Source organism: Sapajus apella, unplaced genomic scaffold (genome assembly GCF_009761245.1).
Source record: "Sapajus apella isolate SASKATOON/1434 unplaced genomic scaffold, GSC_monkey_1.0 scaffold173, whole genome shotgun sequence".
In the NCBI taxonomy this organism is placed as follows: Eukaryota; Metazoa; Chordata; class Mammalia; order Primates; family Cebidae; genus Sapajus; species Sapajus apella.
In genome coordinates, this window is record NW_022437113.1 from 1,601,787 (window position 1) to 1,626,340 (window position 24,554).

At 51.3% G+C, this 24,554-nt stretch overlaps 1 protein-coding gene across 2 annotated transcripts; it reads left to right on the forward strand.

Moving 5' to 3' along the window:
• Positions 1 to 5,864: 5,864 nt before the first annotated feature.
• TMEM221 (transmembrane protein 221) lies at positions 5,865 to 19,552 on the forward strand. 2 transcript variants are annotated; one of them, XM_032267934.1, is made up of 4 exons: positions 5,865 to 6,395; positions 9,495 to 9,580; positions 17,815 to 18,045; positions 19,021 to 19,552. In XM_032267934.1, the coding sequence occupies exons 1-4, from the start codon at positions 6,076 to 6,078 to the stop codon at positions 19,080 to 19,082; spliced, it is 699 nt and encodes a 232-aa protein (XP_032123825.1). In that variant the 5' UTR covers positions 5,865 to 6,075; the 3' UTR covers positions 19,083 to 19,552. The 2 variants fall into 2 exon arrangements, with proteins under 2 accessions (XP_032123825.1, XP_032123824.1); XM_032267933.1 differs by lacking the exon at positions 19,021 to 19,552 and having other exon boundaries at positions 17,815 to 18,613.
• Positions 19,553 to 24,554: the final 5,002 nt, after the last annotated feature.

Sequence of the window (24,554 nt, forward strand, 5' to 3'; positions counted from 1 at the left end):
CCCCCCACTGCGGGGAGACAGGGTTGGATGGAAGTGGGGAGGCTGTTCTGAGTCCTCCTCTGCCCCAGGTGGGCAAAGTACGGGATTCCATAATGAGCCTCTTGGGAACAGAGGCGAAGGGAGGGGGAAGGGATTGTCCGAAATCTCCGCAGGAGTAAGGCGGGACGGAGCTCAGTGTGGGAGCACGTAGAAAACTGCCTGGGTTTTGAGCACTCCTCTGGGGGCACGCGAGGTTGCGGGGCTGTTCTGAGCTCCCATGATGAAGAGCGGTGGACGCAAAGTGGGGAGGGGGAGGGGTGATGTCTGTTCTGAGCCCACCCCCAAGAGTGCTCAGGGCAGAGGGGCTGTGATGAGATCCCCAGGAAGAAGCGGGACAGGACCTGGGGAGTTCGTTCTGATCCCCATGCCGAGGAGGGTGGGAGCTAGGATGGAGCCAGTGGCAGGGGGTTTTCAGTCCTGAGACATCCTCTCACCCCCAGGGGCCAGGTGCGCATCTGAGCCTCCCCGGCCAGGGCGATAAAGTAGGGAGAGCTTTTCAAGGATCTCTATAAACATTTCTGAGACCTGGCTGAGGGTGAGTAGTTAATGGCTCCAAAAATGAGAAAATGCAAACGAAAATAGAACAAACGTACTGAAAACGCCAAGTTGCCCACATATTTCACACGCAAAATCACAGCAATCCTTTAACAACAGATTTCTATGTTACACGGGATGCATTTCAATATTTGGTACCACGTGCGCTGGGGTCCGGGCGGCCAGCGGGAGCCAAGTCTCCCAGGTCTCCCGTGTCCCCCCTCGTGGACCCGGGGCATCATCAGGGGAGACAGCAGAATATAGAAATCAAAAACTCCAATCTAGAACTATCTCCTCGCTTTCTGACTGTGAGATCACCTCCCTTATCTAAACCTAAAAGCCAGGTCCTCCCAGGCAGGTCAGCGGAGAAGGCGGAGCAGGTGCTCGCTCCGCACACGAACTGCTTGGTTTGGCCTCTGGCGCCCCCTAGGGGCAGAATGAGATGGCACATCTTTGGGGCGTGGCCTAACATGCAAATGACATGCAAACCCCTCCTCTCGTGCCCAGTCTCCGGAAAGGGTTTCCTAGGAGGCCACGCGTGTCTGCGGAAACTAGCAAACATAACTACTGTGAGCGGGAATCTGGCTGACTGGAGGAAAGAGGCTGGGGGCCTGGGAAGCCAGAGGGGCCTGAATACCCAACGACCGCCTCATTTCATGCCCACCTCCACTCCCAACCTCCAGGTTGGAAAATGGAGGCTCAGGACCCTGGTGCTGCCTGATGCTTCATGAAGCCTCTGATGCTTCCAACAGCCCTCTCTGGACTTCACTAGGCGCATCTGTGAAATGGGTGCATTGAGGCTGGGCGTGGTGGCTCACGCCTGTAATCCCAGCACTTTGGGAGGCTGAGGCAATCAGATCACGTGAGGTCAGCAGTTCGAGACCAGCCTGGCCAATGTGACAAACCCCGTTTCTACTGAAAAATACAAAAAAAAAAAAAAAATTAACTAGGCGTGGTGGCACGTGCCTGTAGTCCCAGCTACTCAGGAGGCTGAATCACGAGAATCGCTAGAACCCAGGGGGGAGAGGTTTCGATGAGCCAAGACTGCACCCCTGCACTTCAGCCTGGGAGACAGAGACACTGTCCCAAAAAAAAAAAAAAAAAAAAAAAAAAAAGTCGAGGCGGGGCACAGTGGCTCACACCTGTAATCCCAGCACTTTGGGAGGCTGAGGTGGGTGGATCACGAGGTCAGGAGTTTGAGATCAGCCTGGCCAGGATGGTGAAACCCTGTCTCTTAAAAAAAAAAGAAAAAAAGAAAGAAAGAAAAAGAAAAAAAATCACTGAAATTATCTGTATCTCATACCATCTCATACCAGGTTGCCCTTTTCCAACAAATCACAGGACATATAACCTGTCAACATTGTTACTATTAGTTACTATTATTCCAGCCGACATGCAGTAACCAGCTGTCCCTATCTGGGCGGTGAGGTTGAGGGAGTCCACTCTCTGTCCCTGTCGGGCTGTGTGACTTGGACTGTATGCTGGAAGGCTTGGAGCCTTCTCCTTCCCTCTCTGCCTCCCCACTCCCTGCCTGTCTGAGCTGGAATGAGAAGGGCACTTAGCAAAAGGCCAAGGTAGATAGCTCACCTTGGAGCCTGCTTGCAGGGTTAACTTTCCAAGTTGGAGCCAGACACCCCCAAACTAGAGAGTCATCTCACATACAAACAGCAGGACCAGACCTTGGTATCTGTGTTCCCCCAACCCCCAACAAATAATGGCAAAACCTAAGACAGCACTGTAATGAATTTTGGCCATGAAACCCCCTTATGGTGGGGTTTCATGTGTGTTTCCACCTCCCTCACCAGGCTGTGAGCACCAGAAGGGAGAGCTGGGCCTGTCTTGGTCACCCCTTGGTCCTCAGAGCCCAGCACACAGACGGGATCTCCACTGGTGTTTGTTGAATGAATAAATGAAAGTATCATACATCTCTGTATTCCCAGGACCCAGAGCAAAACTGGAGCCCTGATCCTAATGAATTGCTGAGCCCCTCAACTTGGGACTTTTCCTTACCTGAAAAATGTGGAAAACTCACCCTAATACTGGTGATGATGAAAGAGTGAGTGTTGGACTGAGGTCTGATGTATGAATGAATGAATGAATTGAAAGAAGGAACAGGTTCCTCCTACAGATGAGGAGGCCCAGAGAGGTTAAGGGATGTGCCCAAAGTCACACAGCAAAGGAGGCTCCCTGGAAGTGAAGGGTCACCCCATACTCTTCCTTAGGGCCATTTTACCTACAAGGCTGAGGGCGCAGGGCCCACAAACTGTTCTCAAGGGACCCCAAAAATTTCAAACCTGAAAAAAATAATCAATTCCAGGCCCGGCGCAGTAGCTCATGCCTGTAATCCCAGAACTTTGGAAGGTCCAGGAGGGTGGATCGCTTGAGCTTACGAGTTCCAGATTAGCTTGGACAACATAGTAAGACCCCATCTCTATGAAAAATTAATTAAATTAAAATGAAGAAAGGACTTTAACTGACATTTCTCCAAAGAAGGTATGTGAACTGCCAAAAAGCTCACGAAAAGATGCTCAATATCATTAGTTATTAGGGAGATGCAAATAAAAACCACAATAAGCTATTATTTTATAAGCACCAGAATGACCATTATCAGGGAGGAGGAGGCTGGGTGAGGTGGCTCGCCCCTGTAACCCCCAGCACTTTGGGAGGCTGAGGTGAGAGGATCACTTGGGCATAAGAAGTTTGAGACGAGACCAACATAGCAAGACCCCATCTCTACAAAAAAATTTTTTTAACTGGCTGGGTGTGGTGGCTCGCACCTGTAATTCCAGCACTTTCAGAGGCCGAGGCAGGAGGATCACTTTTGGTCAGAAGTTTGAGACCAGCCTGGCCAACATAGTGAAGCCCCATCTCCACTAAAAATACAAAAATTAGCTGAGTTAGGTGGTGGGTACCTGTAATCTCAGCTACTCCAGAGGCTGGGGAAAGAATCGCTTGAACCCGGGAGGTGGAGGTTGCAGTGAGCTGAGATCTCACTACTGCACTCCAGCCTGGGCAACAGAGAGACTCTGTCTCAAAAAAAAAAAAAAAAAAAAAAATGCCTATTATGAGGGAGGAGGCTGGATGTGGTGGCTCACTCCTGTAATCCCAGCACTGTGGGAGGCTGAGGTGAGAGAATCACTTAGGTATAAAGAGTTTGAGACCAGACCAACATAGCAAGACCCCATCTCTACAAAAAGCAGCTGGGCGTGGTCGCCTGTAATCCCAGCACTTTGGGAGGCTGAGGCAGGCAGATCACAAGGTCAGGAGATCGAGACCATCCTGGCCAACATGGTGAAACCCCATCTCTACTAAAATACAAAAAATTAACCGGGCGCAGTGGCACGTGCCTGTAGTCTTGGCTACCAGGGAGGCAGAGGCAGTGGAATTGCTTGAACCCGGGAGGTGGAGGTTGCAGTGAGCCAACATCAGGCCACTGCACTCCAGCCTAGCAACAGAGTGAGACTCCTCCTCAAAAAAAAATAATAATTTTAGCCAGGCGTGGTGATGCTTGCCTGTAGTCCCAGCTGCTTGGGAGGCTGAGGCAGGAAGATCACATGAGCTGAGGAGGTCGAGGCTGTAATGAGCTATGATCACACCACTGCAATTCGAAATCCAGCCCGGGTGACAGAGCAAGGCCCTGACAAAAGAAGAAGAAGAAGAATGAGGAGGAGGAGGAGGAGGGCAGGAGGAAACACGTGTTGGCGAGGATGTGGAGAAAATTATTTTTAAAAACCTCAGACATTGCTGGTGGAAATGGAAAACGGGTGCAGCTGCTGTGGAAAAGTTTGAGGGTTTCACAAATAGTTAAATTCGAGTAATCATGTGACTCAGCAGCTCCACTCCCAGGAGTCCACTCCCCACAAGAATGAACGGCAGTGACTCAAGAAGATACCTGTGCACAAATGTTGATAGCAGCATTACTCACCTTCGCCAAAAGGAAGCAACAACCAAATACCCATCAATGGATGAATGGATGGACACAATGTGTTCCTGACACACTGCGGAATATTATGCAGCTGTAAAAAGGAATGAGGCACTGATCCATGCTACAACCTCGATGAACCTTGAGTATATGATGCTGAGTGAGAGAAACCAGAAGCAGAATGCCACCTCTTGTACAAGTCCATTGCTATGAAATATCCAGAGCGGGGAAATCCACAGAGACAGGAAGTAGATTAATGGTTGTCAGCTATTTGAGGACAGGGGATGAGGAGTGACCGCTAATGGGGACGGGGTCTCCTTTTGGGGGTATGAAAATGTTCTAGAACTAGACAGAGGTGATGCTTGTACAACTCTAAATGCCACTGAATAAAATGGTTAATTTTCTGTTTCTCAATTTGTTTAAAGTGCTGTGGGAATAATTTGGGGAAGGGAACCAGGACTCTCCCTAGCCTCCTGGAGGGAAGGAGGTAAGCGGAGGGGAAATAGTAGTCAATGACAGAGTCCCTGGGTTGATATCAAATGACAAAGTGAATTTTTCAATTTTGTTATTTCTTTTCTGAGACACAGCCTTGCTCTGTCGCCCAGGCTGTAGTGCAGTGGCATGATCTCAGCTCACTGCAGCCTCGACCTCCTGGGCTCAAGCCATCCTCCTGGCTCAGCCTCGAAAGTAGCTGGGTCCACAGGTGCACCCCACCATACCAGGCTAACTTCCTTATTTTTTGTAGAGATGGGGTCTGGCTATGTTGCCCAGGCTGGTCTCAAACTCCTGGGCTCAAGCCATCCTCCTGCCTCAGCCTCCCAAAGTGCTGGAATTACAGGTGCGAGCCACCTCACCTAGCCCTTTCTCTCTCGCTCGCTTTTCTAGACGGAGTCTCACTCTGTCACCCAGGCTGGAGCGTGTGGTGGCGCAATCTCAGCTCACTGCAACCTCCGTCTCTGGGTTCAAGCAATCAATCCTCCCAATATAATTTTTTTTGACTTTTTTGGTTTGCTTTTTCAGTAGAGACGCGGTTTCACCAGGTTGGCCAGGCTGGTCTCGAACTCCCGACCTCAAGTGATCCGTCAGCCTCAGCCTCCCAAAGTGCTGGAATTACAGGCGTGAGCCACCGCGCCCGGCCCCTTTCTCTTTCTTGTTTTAACAACAATAAAATCGATACTTAGGGCGGCAGGGGGCGGGGTGGTGTCCCTTTCCGAACTTAGAGAGCCACGGGGTTCCCACGATCCAGCCCCTCGTGGGGCCCCGCCCCGAGCCCCGAGCCCCGCGCCAGGCCCCGCCTGCCAGGCCCAGCTGATCCAGAGGGGGCGCCCGCGGGGCCCCGGGAGGGAAGAGAAAAGACTTTGTCCCAAGTTTTCGCGGAGACTCGGTGTCCCCGCTGCGACCAGCACCCCGGAGCCCACGTCCGTCCGGCGACCCCCAGCCCAGCCCCCGAACTTGCATACACTCCCTGCGGCCCCGCCCCTCGGGGACCCCCCGGGGGCCCTTGGACTCCCCCCAACTCCCCTGCCCCTTAAAACCACTTGGATCCCTCACCTGCTCCCCGGGCCCGCAGGAGCCCCGCCATGGCCCGCTCGTACGGCGGCCGGGTGCTGGCCGCGGTGACTCTGCTGGGCATCGCGGCGGCCGTGCTGGCGGCGCTGAGCGCGCAGCTGCTGTTCCAGCTCCAGGCGGGCCGCGCGGAGCTGCGGGGGCTGCGCGCCGACGGGCTGGGCCGGGAGCTGGGCGCCGGCCCCGGGCTGCCCGAGGACGCGGCCGGGGCGCTGCTGCCTCTGGCCGCCGCGCTGGCCGCGCTGGTGCTCGTGCTGGCGTTCACCTGCCTGCTGCTCGCCGCGCTCTGTGGCCACCTGGGCGCCGAGCTGGCGCGGGGGCCTGGCCCCAGGAGGTAGGAGGACCGGCCTCACCGCCCTAGAGGCTCGGCTGGGGGCTAGGGGAGCCTGGATGAGCCTCTTCCCCTCTTTTGGCCTCAGGCTGGGGGGACAGCTTCCCTCCCCACTTCCCTTCCCCCCTCTCCCCGCCACCCCATGCATCTCCGCCCTCCTCTTTTCCTCCCCCCCTCCCTCCCTCCATTCTATATTTGTTAAATTTTGCAGCGGGTGCAGCCACTGATGTGTCCCCCGTTTTGCAGATGAGGAAACTGAGGCTCACAGAGGGCCCAGGATCAGTTTGCCTGAATCTCAAACAGGGGAGGCTGAGCTCTCAGGCCGTCTGGCTTGGAAGTGGGGGGGGGGGCGGGGGAGTGCTGGACTTGAACTTGGTTCTGGGTAGAGCCATCCGGAGCCTGTGTCCTGGCCTGGAATTGAGGTCCTTTCTCAGGGACCTGAACTCAGGGATGTGGTCATTGAGGGGACTCTCTCAGGGGCAGTAGTTGTGGAAGGAGGAACCCTCTTTGAGCCCAGGACTCTGCTGTCCCACGTGGTAGTGTAATGCCGGGAGAGAGGAGCCCAAATACTGGTCCAGAATTCTGTGAAATTGAGCAGATGAGAACTTCCACCATTGGGGTAGATTCGTCCAGACCACACAGCTTCCACCCAAGGGACAATGAAATAAATACGTGGTCCCGGGTCAGCAAATGTGTGTTGGGTGCCTGCCTGCAGGGGCTGTGTCTGGCTCAGGGCATCAGAGACACAGCAGGGAACAAGTGCACCCAGATCTGCTCTCATGGAGTCACAGAAAATAAGGAAACAACAGGGGCCAGGCGTGGTGGTTCACACCTGCATTCCCAGCACTTTGGGAGGCAGAGGCAGGAGGATCACTTGAGGCCAGGAATACCTTTTTTTCTTTCTTTTTTTTTTTTTTTTTTTTTTTTTTTGAGACAGCCTGGAATGCAATGGTGCTGTATCGGCTCACTGCAACCTCTGCCTCTCAGGTTCAAGCGATTCTCCCAACTCATGTTGGCCAGGTGGTCTTGAACTCCTGACCTCAAATGATCCACTCTCCATGGCCTCCCAAAGTGCTGGGAGGCCAGGAATTGGAGACCAGCCTGGGTAATATAGCAAGACCTTATCTCTACAAAAAGAAAAAAATTTAATGGCTGGGCACAGTGGCTCACGCCTGTAATCCCAGCACGTTGGGAGGCTGAGGCAGGCGAATCCACCTGAAGTCTGGAGTTCAATACCACTCTGACCAACATGGAGAAACCCCATCTCTACTAAAAATTAAAATTAAAATTAAAAAAACCCGGGCATGGTGGTGCATGCCTGTAATTCCAGCTACTCAGAAGGCTGAGGCAGGAGAATCTCTTGAACCTGGGAGTGGAGGGGTGGAGATTTCGGTGAGCTGAGATCGCACCATTGCACTCCAGCTTGGGCAACAAGATTGAAACTTTGTCTCCAAAAAAGAAAAAGAAAGTGTAATTAGCTGGGTGTAGTGGTGCATGCCTGTAGTCCCATATACTTGGGAGGCTGAGGCAGGATTCCTTGAACCCAGGAAGTCAAGGCTGCAGTGAGCCATGATCGTGCTTATGAATAACCACTGGGCTTCAGTTTGGGCAACATAGTGAGACCCCATCTCTAATAATAATAATAATGGCAGATCGTGATGAGCGTCAGGAAGAAAAGAAAACAGAGATGGGACAGGACTTCGGGATTTCTCCTGCTTAGGAGAGTTGTGAGTGAGGAGGAAGGTGATCTGATTTAGGTTTCAAATGACCACCTCTAGCCACTGTGCTGAAAAGGGGACAGGAGGGAAGGCAGCAGGAAGACCGGGAAGGCATCCACTTTCATTATACTAATGGGAGCCGAGTAAGGATGGAAGCTCTCAGAGTCTCCATTTCCTCCTCAATCAGTGTCATCTCTTGGAGTCGCTGTTTGTACCGTCAATAATAGCACGTGAAACTGTTTCCTCATCTCTCAAGGAAGCCTGTGGTCTGTAAAATAATGGAAGCCAGGTGTGCAGCAAGTATCTGCACGTAGTAGCTGCTTCCCAAGTGCTGGGTGTTTAAGTGGACTCATGTATATAGGTGGATTATAAGGGGAAGAGAATGGATGGTGGAAGGAAGGAAGGAAGGAAGGAAGGAAGGAAGGAGGGAGGGAGGGAGGGAAGGAAGGAAGGAAGGTAGGTGGGAAGAAGGAAGGAAGGAAGGAAGGGATGAGGATGGATGGATAGCGAATGGGAGATGGATGATCAGTGGATGGGTGGGTGAGGGATGGACAGATAGGATAGTGGAGGGTGTTGGAATGAATGGATAGATGGATTAATAGCGCACGGTTAAATGGATGGAAGAGTGTATATGAGTGCTGGTTGCATAATCAATGAATATGGATGAAAAATGGATGGTGGACACTGACTTGGAAAAATGAACGGGGGATGGGTGGAGCATAGATAAATGGATAGATATCGAATGGGTGGACGGTGGGTGTCTAAATGATTGTGTGGCTCAATGAATGGATGGGGCTGATGGATGGAGATGGATAAATTGACGTATGAATGAACTAATAAGTGGATGGATGGATGACTAATAAGTAGATGGGTGACTGGGCTGATGGACAAGTGGATGGATGGATGAATAAGTGAATGGATGGGTGAATGAGCAGATGAATGGATGGGTGGGTGGATAGATGGATGAGTAGACAGATGGATGAATGGGTGGATAAATGGATGGATGGATAAATGGGTGGGTGGGTGGGTGGGTGGATGGATGGATGCGCTGGTGGATGGATGAGCTGATGGATGAATGGAAGGATGGATGGATGAATGGGCAGATGAATGGATGGGTGGGTGGATGGATGGATGGATGAGTAGACAGATGGATGAATGGGTGGATAAATGGGTGGGTAGATGGATGGATGGATGGAGAGTGGATAAGTAAATGAATGTAAATGTGTGGGCAAGTAGAAGGATGATAGTTAGGTACTCCAGATTTTTGGTCCCTGAAAGCTGGGTCCTTGTCTCATTTAAACAGCTCTCCCTCCCTCTCCTTACTGACCTCCCCCATCAGCTCCACTTCCTGAGTCCTTTTTCTTCCTGTTCCCCTCCATCCCAGGTCTGACTGGTTTCTCTACGACTGCCGCCTCCTCAGACACGTGGCCCTTGGCCTTTTCTGCTGCGGGGTCTCCGTCTACTTAGCAGGTGTGTGCTGGAATAGAACGTGGGGCATAGGGTCCTGGGTGGGGTAGAGAGCAGTAATGGTCCCCTAACTGCGATCAGCTTCACAGACAGCCTGCTTGAGTTCAGCTCCAGGCTCTGATGCTTCCTTGCTTTGATGCCTTGGACAAATCTCTCTGTGCCTTGATTTCCTCAGCAGTACACTGGGAATAACTGTCTTTACCTCACAGAATCACTTGAGGAGATTCTGAGATTTATTTATTTATTTATTATTTTATTCATGTATTTATTTATTTATTTTTTGAGATGGAGTCTTGCTCTGTCACCCAGACTGGAGTGCCGTGGCGCGATCTCCACTCACCGCAACCTCTGCCTCCTGGGTTCAAGCGATTCTCCTGCCTCAGCCTCCCAGGTAGCTGGGATTACAGATGCCTGCCACCATGCCTGGCCAATTTTTTGTATTTTAAGTAGAGATGGTGTTTCACCATGTTGGCCAGGCTGCTCTCGAACTTCCGACTGCAGGTTATCCACCCACCTCGGCCTCCCAAAGTGGTGGGATTATAGGTGTGAGCCACCGTGCCCGATTCATCAGTTTTGTACATTTGGTTTGAACAAAAATTTTCATGGCCTGGGTGGTATCTAAAGAAAGCATTTCAGCCGGGCGCAGTGGCTCGTGCCGGTAATCCCAGCACTTTGGGAGGCCAAGGCAGGCGGATCATGAGGTCAAGAGATCCAGACCAGTCTGGCCAACATGGTGAAACCATGTGTCTACTAAAAATACAAAACAATTAGCTGGGCTTGGTGGTGGGTGCCTGTAATCCCGGCTACTCAGGAGGCTAAGGCAGGGGAATTGCTTGAACCCAGGAGGCAGATGTTGCAGTGAGCCAAGATCAAGCCACTGCGTTCCAGCCTGGGCAACAAGGGTGAAACTCCGTTTTTTTAAAAAAAAAGAAGATAGCATTTCACAGGTTGAAATGAAATGAGTATTTGGATTATAAATATCACTTTCCAGCCCAGCACGGTGGCTCACGCCTGTAATCCCAGCACCTTGGGAGGCCGAGGTGGGTGGATCACAAGGTCAGGAGTTCAAGACCAGCCTGGCCAAAATGGTGAAACACTGTCTCTACTAAAAATACAAAACTTGGCCGGGCATGATGGCACGAACCTGTAATCCCAACTCCTTGGGAGGCTGAGGCAGAAAATTGCTTGAACCCAGGAGGTGGAGGTTGCAGTGAGCCGAGATTGCACCACTGCACTCCAGCCGGGCTGACAGAATGAGACTCTGTCTCAAGGGAAAATAAAAATCAATTTCCAGCCCAAAAATGGCTTAAGAAAAAAAAAAATTACCCAGATGCCAGAACACACCACACTGTCTTTCCTTCCTGATTTGTAATAACTGTTCTTCAATCAGCTTTCTTTCATTCATCGGGGCTGGGAAAGAAATCAAATCATTAAGTGTCTTTCACAGGACTCCTAATGCCTTATATTTGGTTTTAATCTTGAAACAGATGTGTTGATGATGCTGCAGACTCAACGCTGAATCATACATAAGTCCCTGCCAGCCCTGTAAATGATCCATTTTACAGGAAGAAAAAATATCCTGCTGATTAAAAAGCAGGATTTGCTATTACTATTTTTTTCAGAGTCCACCATAGAAAAATAGAAGTCTAAAAAGATATTTAGGCCGGGTGCAGTGACTCACACCTGTAATCCCAGCACTTTGGAAGGCCAAAGTGGGTGAATCACTTGAGGTTAGGAGTTCAAGACCGGCCTGGCCAACATGCTGAAACCCCTTCTCCACTAAAAATACAAAAAAAAAAAAAAAAAAAAAAAAAAAAGATAAAAAAAAAAAAAAAATAGCTGGGCATGGTGGTGGACTGAGACAGGAGAATTGCTTGAACCTGAGAGATGGAGGTTTCAGCGAGCTGAGATCGCACCACTGTACTCCAGCCTGGGCAACAGAGTGAAACCTCATCTAAAAAATAGATAGATTTAAAATATTTTTAATGAGATGTGAGCCTAAAATTCACTGTGGAAATTTATATATATGAAGTGCAGGAAATGCTGCATAACTTTTGTTGTTTGATTTAATGAAAGGCTCCAGATGTAGAGCTTAAAAAAAAAAAAAGAAGAAGAAGAAGAGGGGATAGATGACTCATGCATCAGAAATTATCGGGGGAAGTTGGCCTTAGGTGTGGCTGGATCCAGGTACTAAAATTGGTTATGAGAAATGCCTCTCAGCCAGGTGTGGTGTAACCCCAGCACTTTGGGAGGTCGAGGCGGATGGATCACTTAAGGTCAGGAGTTCAAGACCAGCCTGGGCAACATGGTGAAATCCCATCTCTACTAAAAATACAAAAATTAGCCAGACATTGTGTTGAACCCCTGTAATCCCAGCTTCTCCGGAGGCTGAGGCAGGAGAATCGCTTGAACCCAGGAGGCAGAGGTTGCAGTGAGCCGAGATCCCACCACTGCACTCCAGGCTGGGCGACGACCGAGTGAGATGCCATCAAAAAAAAAAAAAAAAAAAGAAGAAGAAGAAGAAAGGAAGGGAGGGAGGGAGGGAGGGAAAAGAAAAAAGAAATTAGCCAGGTGTGGTGCTACACACCTATAGTCCCAGCTACTCAAGAGGCTGAGGCAGGAGAATCACTTGAACCCAGGAGGCAGAGCAGTGAGCCGAGATCACGCCACTGCACTCCAGCCTGGGTGACAGAGAGAGACTCTGTCTCAATAATAATAATAATAAAAGAAAAAGAAATGCTTCTCACTTCACCGCTTCATCTGCTGTTCCCTAAGTGGGCTTCTCTCTGGGAAAGATGCCTGTATGTAGGCCCTTCTGACATGATGCCTGGAGCTTGGGTCTTTGCACAGGCCAACAGAAATATTCAAGACTTAGGGAATATCCTCATTCTAAAATACAAGAACAATTACAAAAGAAAAAAAAAAGGTAATATTATGTCAGCCTCACTAAGCGTAAAATTGAGAATTCATTCACCTCCTATTTAGATTGTTTTTGAGGCTAGGTGACCTCATTCAGCAAGAATTCCCAAGCACGTCCAACTAATCATCCATTCATTGCTAGCTAGAACTAAAAGAATAATTACAAAATCTCTTTCAAAATGTTTCCAGCAAAAAAAGAAGAAAAAAAAAAGGAAGAAAAGTCCTTGGCCTTGCTTTCACATGTCAGACATCTTGTAGTGTGGTTATCTTCCAAAACAATAGTACGGAGCCAGAGAACGCATAAAAACAGCCTGGAAAGGGCCAGGCGCGGTGGCTCCCGCGCGTAATCCCAGCACTTTGGGAGGCCGAAGCAGGCGGATCACAAGGTCAGGAGTTCGAGAACAGCCAGGCCAGTATGATGAAACCTTGTCTCTACTAAAAATACAAAAATGAGCCAGGCATGGTGGCGGGCACCTGTAGTCTCAGCTACTTGGGAGGCTGAGGCGGGAGAATCACTTGAACCCGGGAGGCGGAGGTTACAGTGACCTGAGCGAGATCACGCTACGCCACTGCACTCCAGCCTGGGCAACAGAGCGAGACTCTGTTTCAAAACAAACAAACAAAAACACAGCCTGGAAAGTGTCAAAAAAAAAAAAAAGTCCCCCATCTGTTCTGGGCCCCTCTCCTGCTAATACCAACACCCCAGACGCTACAGGAAAATTGCTCTGTCCCAATAGCCCAGGCTAATGTCCCAAGACTGACTCTGATAGGCTGAGCTTGGGCCATGTAATATTCCTCCACCAATCACTAACATCAGGAGACGTAATAAATGCTCTGATTGGCTGAGCCTGGTCCAATGAGGACATCACTGATGTCAAAGTGGGCCTGTGATCTCAGGTCCATTCGCCAATGTAGAGATAGGGGCCAGACCAGGGATTCTCAATGGAGAGTGATTCTGGCCTCAGAAGGCTTTTTTTCACTGCCTAGAGACCTTTTTGGTGGGCGCCATGGAGTTGAGGGTGGGACGCTACTGACATCTAGTGGGTAGAAGCTGCTAACGGGGCCAAATTGTATGCTGGAGAGGCTGATAGAAGGCTAGCTAGTTCAGGTGCTCAAAGTCCCTTTCCCCCTCTCCCCACCCTCAGAGAGTCTTGCTCTGTCGCCTAGGCTGGGGTGCAGTGGAGTGATCTCAGCTCACTGCAACCTCCACCTCCCAGGTTCAAGCGATGCTCCTGCCTTAGCCTCCCAAGTAGCTGGGATTACAGACGTGCACCACCACGCCCGGCTCATTTTTGTATTTTTAGCAGAGACAGGGTCTCGCCGTGTGGCACAGGCTGGACTTGAACTCCTGGCTCAAGCTATCCTCCTGCCTCAGTCTCCCAAGTAGCTGGGGCTACACGCATGCACCGCCGTGACTAGTTAGGTTGCAGTTTTAACTGTGGCAAAATACACATAATAAAAACATTAGCATTTTAACCAGTGTATTTTGTTTTTATTTTTTGAGACAGGGTGTCGCTGTCACCCAGGCTGGAGTGCAGTGGTGTGATCACAGCTCACTGCAGCTTTCTTTGTCCTGGGCTCAAGCAGTCCTCCTGCCTCAGCCCCACAGCTAGCTGGGACTACAGGCAAGCACTACCATTCCCAGATTGTTTATTATTTTTTGTAGGACTGGTCTCTGTATGTTACCTGAGCCGGTGTCCAACTCCTGACCTCAAGCAATCCTCTCACCTCGGCTTCCGAAAGTTCTGGGATTACAGGTGTGAATCACTATGCCCAGCCTTTAACCACTTTAAAGTGTACAATTCAGTGGGAGTTAGAACATTCACGGTTTTAGCTAACCATCGCTAATATCTGGTTCCAGAATATTTTTGTCACCCAACAGGAAACCCTGTCCCCATTAGCAATCACTCCTCTTTCCCCCTTCCTCATCCCTGGCAGTTGCTAATCTACTGTCTCTATGGATTTGCCTTTTTTTTTTTTTTTTTTTTTTTTGAGATGGAGTCTTGCTCTGTCACCCAGGCTGGAGCTGGAGTGCAGTGGCGCAATCTGGGCTTACTGCAGCCTCCACCTCCTGGGTTCAAGCAATTCTCCTGCCTTGGCCTCCCAAGTAGCTGGGATTACAGGTGCATGCCACCCTGCCCAGATAATTTTTGCATTTTTAGTAGAGATGAGGTTTCACCATGTTGGTCTCGAACACCTGACCAACATGGTGAGGCTGGTCTCAGTCCACTCACCTCGGCCTCCCAAAGTGCTGGGATGACAACCGTGAGCCACGGTGCCCAGACTAGATTTGCCTGTCCTGGACATTTCAGGTCAATAGCATCTCACGCTCTGTGGCCACTTGATCTGCCATCTGTCACTCACATCGTCCACATTGTGGCATGGAACAGTGCTTCATCCCTTTCATGCCTGCAGCCTATTCCCTCATATGGGGTATCCCACCAAGGGGAAGGCTTCTTAAAAGATAGAGCAGGTAGCCAGGCGCAGTGGCTCATGCCTGTAATTCCAACACTTTGGGAGGCTGACGTGGGCGGATCACGAGGTCAGGAGATCAAGACCAGACTGACTAACAGGATGAAACCCCGTCTCTACTGAAAATATAAAAAATCAGCCGGGCATGGTGGTAGGCACCTGTAGTCCCAGCTACTCAGGAGGCTAAGGTGGGAGAATTGCTTGAACCCAGGAGACGGAGGTGGCAGTGAGCTGAGATCACACCACTCCAGCCTGGGCAACAGAGCGAGACTCCATCTTAAAAAAAAAAAAAAAAAAGCCGGGCCAGTGGCTCATGCCTGTAGTCCCAGCACTTTGGGAGGCTGAGGCGGGCAGATCACGAGGTCAGGAGATCAAGAGCAGCCTGACCAACATGGTGAAACCCCGTCTCTACTGAAAATACAAAAAATTAGCCAGGCATGGTGGCACATGCCTGTAGTCTCAGCTACTCAGGAGGCTGAGGCAGCCGTATCACTTGAACCTGGGAGGCAGAGGTTGCAGTGAGCCATCGTGCCATTGCAGCCTGAGTGACAGAGCAAGACTCCGTCTCAAAAAATATATATAGAGAGAGCAGGTCCTGTTCCTCCCCAGCTCCAACATACCCCTTGGTTACTCATTGCTCTTAGAAGAAAACGCAGTGGGGAGCAGTGGTTCACCGCTGTAATCCCAGCCCTTTTGGGAGGCCAAAGCTGGGGGATCACTTGAGCTCAGGAGTTCGAGACCAGCCTAGGCAACAAGGCCAAATGCAAACTCTACTAAAAATACAAAAATTAGGCCGGGCACAGTGACTCACGCCTATAATCCCAGCATTGTGGGAGGCTGAGGTGGGCAGATCACTTGAGATCAGAAGTTCGAGACCAGTCTGGCCAACATGGTGAGACCCTGTCTCCACTAAAAATACAAAAATTAACCAGATGTGTTGGTCCATGCCTGTAATCCCAGCTACTTGGGAAGCTGAGACACAAGAATCGCTTGAACCCAGGAGGTGGATGTTGCAGTGAGCCGAGATCACGCCACTGTACTCCAGCCTCGGTGACAGAGCAAGATTCTGTCTCAAAAAAAAAAATTAGCCAGGCATGGTGGCATGCACCTATAGTCCCACCTACTTGGGAGGCTGAGGTGGGAAAATCACCTGAGCCTGGGGAGGTCGAGGCTGCAGTGAGCCGTAGCCAAGTCACTGCCTTCCAACCTGGGTGACAGCGAGACGCTGTCTCAAAAAAAAAAAAAAGAAGAAAACCCACTCATTTCTGCGGCCCCCACCCCATCTGGTCCCCAACACCCACTCCTTCCTTAACTCCTCATCTGTCCCCCACCTCTCCCAGCTCTGCTCCAGCTACAAAACCCATTTTCCTTTTCTCTCTCTTTCTTTCTTCTCTTTCTTTCTTTCTTTCTTTTTCTTTCTTTCTTCTTTCTTTCAGACTGAGTCTTACTCTGTCACCCAGGCTGGATTGCAGTGGTGTCATCTTAGCTGACTGCAGCCTCCATCTCCCAGACTCAAGCAATTCTCCTGCCTCAGCTCCCAAGGAGCTGGGATTACAGGCACCCACCACCATGCCCAGCTAATTTTTATATTTTTTGTAGAGACGGGTTTTTTTTTTGTTTTTTTGTTTTTTTTTTTTGAGACGGAGTTTCGCTCTTGTTACCCAGGCTGGAGTGCAATGGCGCGATCTCGGCTCACCGCAACCTCCGCCTCCTGGGTTCAGGCAATTCTCCTGCCTCAGCCTCCTGAGTAGCTGGGATTACAGGCACGTGCCACCATGCCCAGCTAATTTTTTGTAGTTTTTTTTAGTAGAGACGGGGTTTCACCGTGTTGACCAGGATGGTCTCGATCTCTTGACCTCGTGATTCACCCGCCTCGGCCTCCCAAAGTTACAGGCGTGAGCCACCGCGCCCGGCCTAGAGACGGGGTTTTATCGTGTGGGCCAGGCTTGTTTCGAACTCCTGACCTCAAGTGATCCTCCCGCCTTGGCCTCCCAAAGTGCTGGGATTTACCGCACCCGGTCAGAACACATTTTGCTTTTCTCTGAGCCTTGGACACTCCTGGGTGTTTCCACCTTAGGAGCTCTGCACTATGTCCCTGCAGCCGTCATCCTCCCCCACTCTCCCAGGAGCTCCTTCTTCTTCCTCATGGTCTCAGCTCAGATAGCTCCTCCTCAGGGCAGCCCCTGCCCACAGCGCTGAAATGAGTATCTTTCTGTTGTCACCTTTGGAGGCAGCCCTGAGCTTCAGAGCACAGACCCTGGAGTGGACCAGCCTGGGTTAGAACCCCACCTCTGCTGGGTGTGGTGGCTCACACCTATAATCCCAGCATTTTGGGAGGCTGAGGCAGGTGGATCACCTGAGGTTGGGAGTTCGAGACCAGCCTGACCAACATGGAGAAACCCCATCTCTACTAAAAATACAAAATTAGCCAGGTGTGGTGGCACATGCCTGTAATCCCAGCTACTTGGGAGGCTGAGGCAGGAAAATCGCTTGAACCAGGAGGTGGAGGCTGCAGTGAGCTGAGATTGTGCCATTGCACTCCAGTCTGGGCAACAAGAATGAAACTTCGTCTCAGAAAAAAAAAAAAAAAATTCCGCCTCTGTCTCTTCCTGGTTGCGTGGCTTTGAGGAGTCCCCTAACTTCTCTGGGCCCCAGCTTTCTCCTCTGTAAAATGGATGTGATCATGATGTGCCACGTGTGGGTGTAGGAAGATTAGATGCTTATTCTATGTGCCCATCACGTGGCAGGGTTTTTTTGTGATTTTCCCCCTGTGTGCAGGAGTTCCCTGAGGGCTTGGAGGGGAGATGTTTGTTGACTGAATAAATGAGAGTCGTTTCCTTCCCTAGCACTGTCCATCTATGCCTTGCTACTTTTCGAGATCGAGACAGGCGCAGCAGCCGCTTCCATCCTCAGCTCGGGCGCTCTGGTTCTGGTGGCCATGCTGACCCACACTCTCCTCCGGGCCGCCCGGGCCACCCGCCGAGGGCTCCACGAGTTGTCCCCGCCATCCTTTGAAGATGACCTCACCCGCCCTGCCGAAGTCTCCAAGGCCAGCCCCAGAGCTCAGCCTCAGCAGGGTACCCATCGTCGGACCCCCTATTCAACCCATCCAGAACCTGGGGATCCCCTTGGGTCCATGGCCACTGCCACAGCACCTGCAGCCCTGGGGGGAGGCTGGGAGAGTGGCCTGCCTGCACCCCGAATGCACCGGACACTGTCGGCCGGACTGGGGCACTGGGACGGAGTCACCCACGAGATGCATCGAATGCTGAGCCACAGGCTGGGGAGCATGGGGAGCAAGGGGAAGGACTCCACACTGGTATGAGCCCAGGGATGAAGAATAGAGACCTGGTGTAAGAAAAGGATACCATAGAGATAGGTTAAGGTTCAGCTGCAGTAGCAGAAGGACTTGATTTTTCTCTCATCTCATTGCATCCTTGGCTTTTGTCCTCAAGGTTGCCTCCTGGCACAAAATAGTTGCCAGAGCTCCAGCCTTCACCTCCTCCTTATGAGGGAAAGCCAGAGGCCAGTGCTGGCTGGAGGTCTCCTGGAAGAAGTCTTCCCAGGAAGCCTTGAAACTTTTTTTTTTTTTCCTTTGAGACGGAGTTTTGCTCCTGTTGCCCAGGCTGGAGTGCAATGGCGAGATCTCAGCTCACCACAGTCTCCACCTCCTGGGTTCAAGAGATTCTTCTGCCTCAGCCTCCTGAGTAGTTGGGATTACAGACATGTGCCACCATGCCTGGCTAATTTTGTATTTTTAGTGGAGATGGGGTTTCTCCATCTTGGTCAGGCTGGTCTCAAACTCTTGACCTCAGGCGATCTGCCTGCCTCGGCCTCCCAAAGTGCTGGGATTACAGGCGGTAGCCACCACACGGCACCCAGCTGTAACCCTTCTTTTTATATCGCACTGGCAAGAACAGGGCGAAATGACCACACCTTGCCGCAGGGGCGGCTGGGAACGTGGCTGCCCAGATGAACGGGACTCTCTTATTGGCAGAAGGGGAGCAGGGGGCTTAGGCAGGATTCTCTAAGTGTCTCCATCCATTTTACAGATGAGGAAACCGAGGCCCCAAGAGAGGCAGTGACTCACCAGGGGGCCCACGGCCAGGACTGAGCGCCAGAGCCAGGATTCTCACCTGAACCCCGTAATCTCCAAGCTGCTGATGTGAAAGTCTCAGACTCTGCAAATCCCCGCTGCACCCCTCAGGTTGGGACCATTTCAAACCCCCCTGTGCCAAGCTCAGAGCAGCCCAGGGCCAGGCGCGTGGCTGGAGGGCTGGACCCAGGTTCCTGGCTGTGGACTCATGGCTGAGGGCTTAGCCGCTTTGTGCCTCAGTTTCCTCATCTGTAATATGGAGACAAGAAGGGGCCCCGCCTCCAAGGGTTCCCACAAGACACGTGACTTCATGTGAGCCATTCTGGGGGGGCCCTGACACGATAGGTCCTCAAGGGTATTAATCGTTCTCATGCTGCTGCTGCTTGGGGTATAGACATGCGTAGTTTCTGGGGCTCCAGGAAATGACAGAGGGGTCTCCAAAGGTCTCCTGTCTCGCATAACCCACAAATAAACTCTGATAGTCACTATCTGTGTGTTAATCAATATTCAATTGTGCTGGGTGACGAAGCCCAGGCCCATGGGTGAGACTTGGGTGGGGTGTGGGGAGGGCAGGAGTGAGGCCCAGGGCATGGCCCTGGTAGGCCCCAGTCTGGGACCCGTGTTCCACCCATTTTTTTCGTTTGGTTTTGGTTTGGTTTTGAGATGGAGTCTTGCTCTGTGACCCAGGCATCATCTCACCTCAGATAACCTCCGCCTCCCGGGTTCAAGCAATTCTGCCTCAGACTTCCGAGTAGCTGGGATTACAGGCTTGGGCCACCACACCCAGTTAATTTTTGGTTTTTGTGGTTTTTTTTGAAATAGTCTTCTTCTGTTGCCCAGGCAGGAGTGCAGTGGCATGATCTCGGCTCACTGCAACCTCCACCTCTCAGATTCAAGAGATTCCCCTGCCTCAGCCTCCTGAGTAGCTGGGATTATAGGCACGGGCCACCATGCCTGGCTACTTTTTACCTTTTTAATAGAGATGGCATTTCACCATGTTGGCCAAGCTGGTCTTGAACTCCTAACTTCAAGTGATCCACCCACCTTGGTCCCTCAAAGTGCTGGGATTGCAGTCATAAGCCACCACGCCTGGCCTGAATTGTATACTTTTAAATGGTTAATTCTATGTTAATGTGATTTTCACTTCAACATTTTTAAAAAGAGGGGTTTGGCTTTCACCCAGACTGGAATGATGTGTTGTGATCATAGCTCACTGCAGCCTCGACTTCCTGGGCTCAAGCGATCCTCCTAACTCAGCATCCAGAGTAGCCGGGACTATAGGTGCACGCCACTACACCTGGCTAATTTTTGTATTTTTTATTTCATAGAGATGGGACTCCCTAGCTAAAGCAATTCTCTTACCTCGGCTTCCAAAGAAGCTGGGATTAGATGGGCATGCCATCATGCTCCCTCCCACACACACAAACATAAAACAAGGCCGGCATAGTGGCTCACGCCTACAATCCCAGCACTTTGGAAGGCCGAGGCAAGTGGATCACCTGAGGTCAGGAGTTCGAGACCAGCCTGACCAACATGGAGAAACCCCATCTCTACTAAAAATACAAAATTAGCCAGGTGTGGTGGCAGGTGTCTGGAACCACCGCTACTCGGGAGGCTGAGGCAGGAGAATTGCTTGAACCCAAGAGGCAGAGGTGGCACTGAGCTGAGATCGCACCACTGTGCTCCAGCCTGGGCCACAGAATGAGACCCCATCTCAAAGAAAAAATAAAAGGAGAGAAGCATAGGTCCGCATCCTGGACCAAGTGCTGTGGTTCCTGGGGGCCTCAGCTCACTCCTCCTCTGTAGCCCAAGACAGTGTAAGCTCAGCCTAGAAACTTTAGGATCGATGAGACCCAAGTCAGGAGCAGGTGGGGAGAGCTCCATCGGGCCCCTCCAACCCGTGTGTGATGCAGTCCCCAAGCCTGCCTGGGCTCAGAGGGCTGGGATTTTGCAGGGTGAGTGGCCCTGTCATCAGTGACAATTGGTCTAGTCGGATCCAAGGCCAGGATGGATCATCCTCAGGCCCCCGGTCACACACAGACGCCCTGAAATGAGATCTGGGGCTGCTTTCGGGGCAGCGGGGAAGGATGGCAGAGAGGATAAATGTCATTTACTTTCTGGCTGGATCGGATTCCCTGGCCGGCGCCAGAGGAGCCTGGGCGGGACCTGGCAGACGCCCCATGCGCTGGGAGCCGGGAAAGGCAGGCAGGTGCCTTAGCACCAGAGACCTAGTTTTTCCAAGGCAGCTGAAAAGTTTGGGGAGAGGGGGTACATTTTGCATCATCCCCGCTCACCTCCCCTTCCAGGTGAGCTCACTGTCCCTCCTCTCAGATTCCCAAGGCCAGGCCAGGTCTCCTCCCTGACAAAGACTCTCTTCTTGACAAACCTGAGTCAGAGTCCTCTGAAATCGCTCCTTTATTGGACCTTGACCTTGGCTCCCATCCTGTCTTTGATCTGATTCACCCAGTCTTAGCAAGAATCCTGCTAAGTCAGTTTCTTGATATCTGATCGCCCTGGCCTGCCTGCAGCAAGGATCCTATTAAGTGGGTTTAAGATGACTCCCCAAGCCTTTCTAATTTTCTAGCCACTGACCCCACTCGCCCTGCTCCGTGGCTGTAAATCCCCACTTGTCAACAACTTTGTGGATTCAGAGTTGAGCTCAATCTGGCATGTAGTCGTCTTGAATAAAGTCTTCTTTACTTTTAACAATCATCAGGCGGCCAGGCGCCGTGGCTCACACCTGTAATCCCAGCACTTTGGGAGGCTGAGGCAGGAGGATCACCTGAGGTTAGGAGTTCGAGACCAGCCTGACCAACATGGGGAAACCCGTCTCTACTAAAAATACAAAAATTAGCCAAGCATGGTGGTGCACGCCTGTAATCCCAGCTACTCCGGAGGCTGAGGCAGGAGAATCACTTGAACCCAGGAGGCGGAGGTTGTGGTGAGCCGAGATCACACCACTGCACTCCAGCCCGGGCAACAGGAGTGAAACTCTGTCTCCAAAAAAAAAAAAAAAAAAAAAAAAAAAAAAAAAAATCAGAATTATATGTGTGTGTGTTTTTCACAGAGATGGTGTTCCACTGCTGCCCAGGCGATCCTTGATCTCCTGAGCTCAAGAGGTCCTCCCAGCTTGGCCTCCCAAAGTGCTGGGATTACAGGTGTGAGCCACTGCTGCATCCAGACCTAGGTTTTCTTTTTTTTCTTTTTTTGAGACAGGGTCTTGCTGGAGTGCAGTTATGCAGTCACAGCTCACTGCTCCAGCGTGCGCTGCGTCCCACGCTGCACAAGGGTTCAAAGACCTAAGAGGAAACAGTGGGGCATAAAGAAAGACATACAGACAGACATATATAAAGCTGGGCCAGGCGGTCCGAAAAGCTGATGATGTCAGTCTCTTCGGCCCCGACCTGCCTCGGAGTACTTTATTTTATATGTTTACAAGGCACACTGCAGAGGGAGGGTGCACTTACTTAGAACAGCCTGTGGTTAAAATTCTCACACTTTAGTTAACATGCTTCAGCCAATAACTATCTTGCAGCGAGGTCAGTGAGAGCTGGTTATCTTTTTCTAGGCCTCTCTGCTCTTCTCCGAGACATACACATTCCCCTAGTAAGGGTCGGCTTCTCTGGAGTTCACCCGAAGTTCACAGCAGCCTTGCTGCTGACTCCCCCAGAGAGAGTGGGCTACTCTGGTTCTCTACAATTGCAGTCCTTACCTCCTAGACTCAGGCAACTACAGGTGGGAGCCACTGCACCCCTCAACCTCTCGAGCAGCAGGGACTACAGGCATGCATCACCTTGCCCGGCTAATTTTTAATCTGTATAGACAGGGCCTTGCTGTGTTGCCCAGGCTGGTCTCAAACTCCCAGGGTCTCAAGTGATCCTCTCACCTCAGCCTCTGGCAGTGCTGGCATTCCAGGCAGGAGCCACCATGGTGGCCAACTTTATTTAAAAGCTAGGATGTTTCTTTAGACGACACTGCGCTCACTGTGAGATGAAATAACGGCCTTCCCTTAGGCGGGATTCTGCACCACTACAACTAACAAAGTCTATTGTTGCTGGGAAATAAGCCTTAGCTTTGCTATTTATTTATTTATTCATTTACTTAGAGATGGGGCTCTGCTCTGCACCCAGGAGCTGACTTATTTAATTATTTAGAGACGGCCTCACTCTGGGCCCAGGCTGGAGTGCAGTGGTGCAATCACAGCAGACTGCTGCCTCGATCTCCTGGCCTCAAGTGATCCTCGTGCCTCAGCCCCCAAAGTGTCAGGGTTACAGATGAGAGACTCCAACTGTGACAGCCTTAGGTTTTCTTTTTTTCTTTTCTGTTTTTTTTGAGACGGAGTCTCGCTGTATCGCCAGGCTGGAGTGCAATGGTGCGATCCCGGCTCACTGCAACTTCCATTTTCCAGTTTCAAGCAATTCTCCTGCCTCAGCCTCCTGAGTAGCTGGGACGACAGGCATGCACCACCATGCCTGGCTAATTTTTTTGTATTTTTAGTAGAGACGGGGTTTCACCATGTTGGCCAGGCTGGTCTCAATCTCTCGACCTTGTGATCCGCCCGCCTTGGCCTCCCAAAGTGCTGGGATTACAGGTGTGAGCCACCAAGCCTGACCCTCTTCCCCCCGCCAAGAAGGAATTGCACTCGTCGCCCAGGCTGGAGTGTAATGGTGCCATCTTGGCTCACTGCAACCTTGACCTCCCGGTTCAAGTGATTCTCCTGCCTCAGCCTCCCAAGCAGCTGAGATTATAGGCATGTGCCACCATGCCCAGTATTTTTAGTGACACGGGGTTTCACTATGTTGGCCAGGCTATCTCTAACACCTGACCTCAGGTGATCTGCTCGCCTTGGCCTCCCAAACTGCTGGGATTACAGGCGTGAGCCACCACGCCCGGCCAGCTTCTCTAAGCCGCAGAGATCGGGTGGGTGTTGACAGCTGCAGCAGAATATGGGCCACTGCGACGCTGCGAGAGCCAGGAGGAAAAACAGCGGCAGAACAGCCACCGTACACGTCGACGGGCGTGCACTCACGGGAGAAAGAAGGCGTGAGCTTAGGGTGGTGAATTTTTTTTTTTTTTTTTAAACGGAGTTTCACTCTTGTTGCCCAGGCTGGAGTGCAATGGCACGATCTCGGCTCACTGCAACCTCCACCTCCTGGGTTCAAGCAATTCCCCTGCTTCAGCCTCCCAAGTAGCTAGGATTACAGGCACGCGCCACCACGCCTAGCTAATTCTGTATTTTTGGTAGAGACGAGGTTTTACTATGTTGGTCAGGCTGGTCTCGAACTCCTGATCTCAGGTGATCTACCTGCTTTGGCCTCCCAAAGTGCTAGAATTACAAGCATGAGCCACTGTGCCCGGCCACGTTCTTGTGGTTTTTGTTGGCTATTGAAATGGCCCCAGATACCAAAATGCTGTTCAGGGTTCCTGAGTGCCAAAGGCCATGATGGCTGCGCTCAGTGGCTCAAGCCTGTAATCCCAGCACATTGGGAG

What these genes read in the sequence shown, in the direction of transcription:
- TMEM221 (XM_032267933.1), top strand. Translation starts at nt 6,076, where the DNA reads ATGGCCCGCTCGTACGGCGGCCGGGTGCTGGCCGCGGTGACTCTGCTG. An exon ending in CGGGGGCCTGGCCCCAGGAG is followed by an intron (nt 6,396 to 9,494) that starts GTAGGAGGACCG and finishes CCTCCATCCCAG; the next exon opens with GTCTGACTGGTTTCTCTACG. An exon ending in GGTCTCCGTCTACTTAGCAG is followed by an intron (nt 9,581 to 17,814) that starts GTGTGTGCTGGA and finishes TTCCTTCCCTAG; the next exon opens with CACTGTCCATCTATGCCTTG.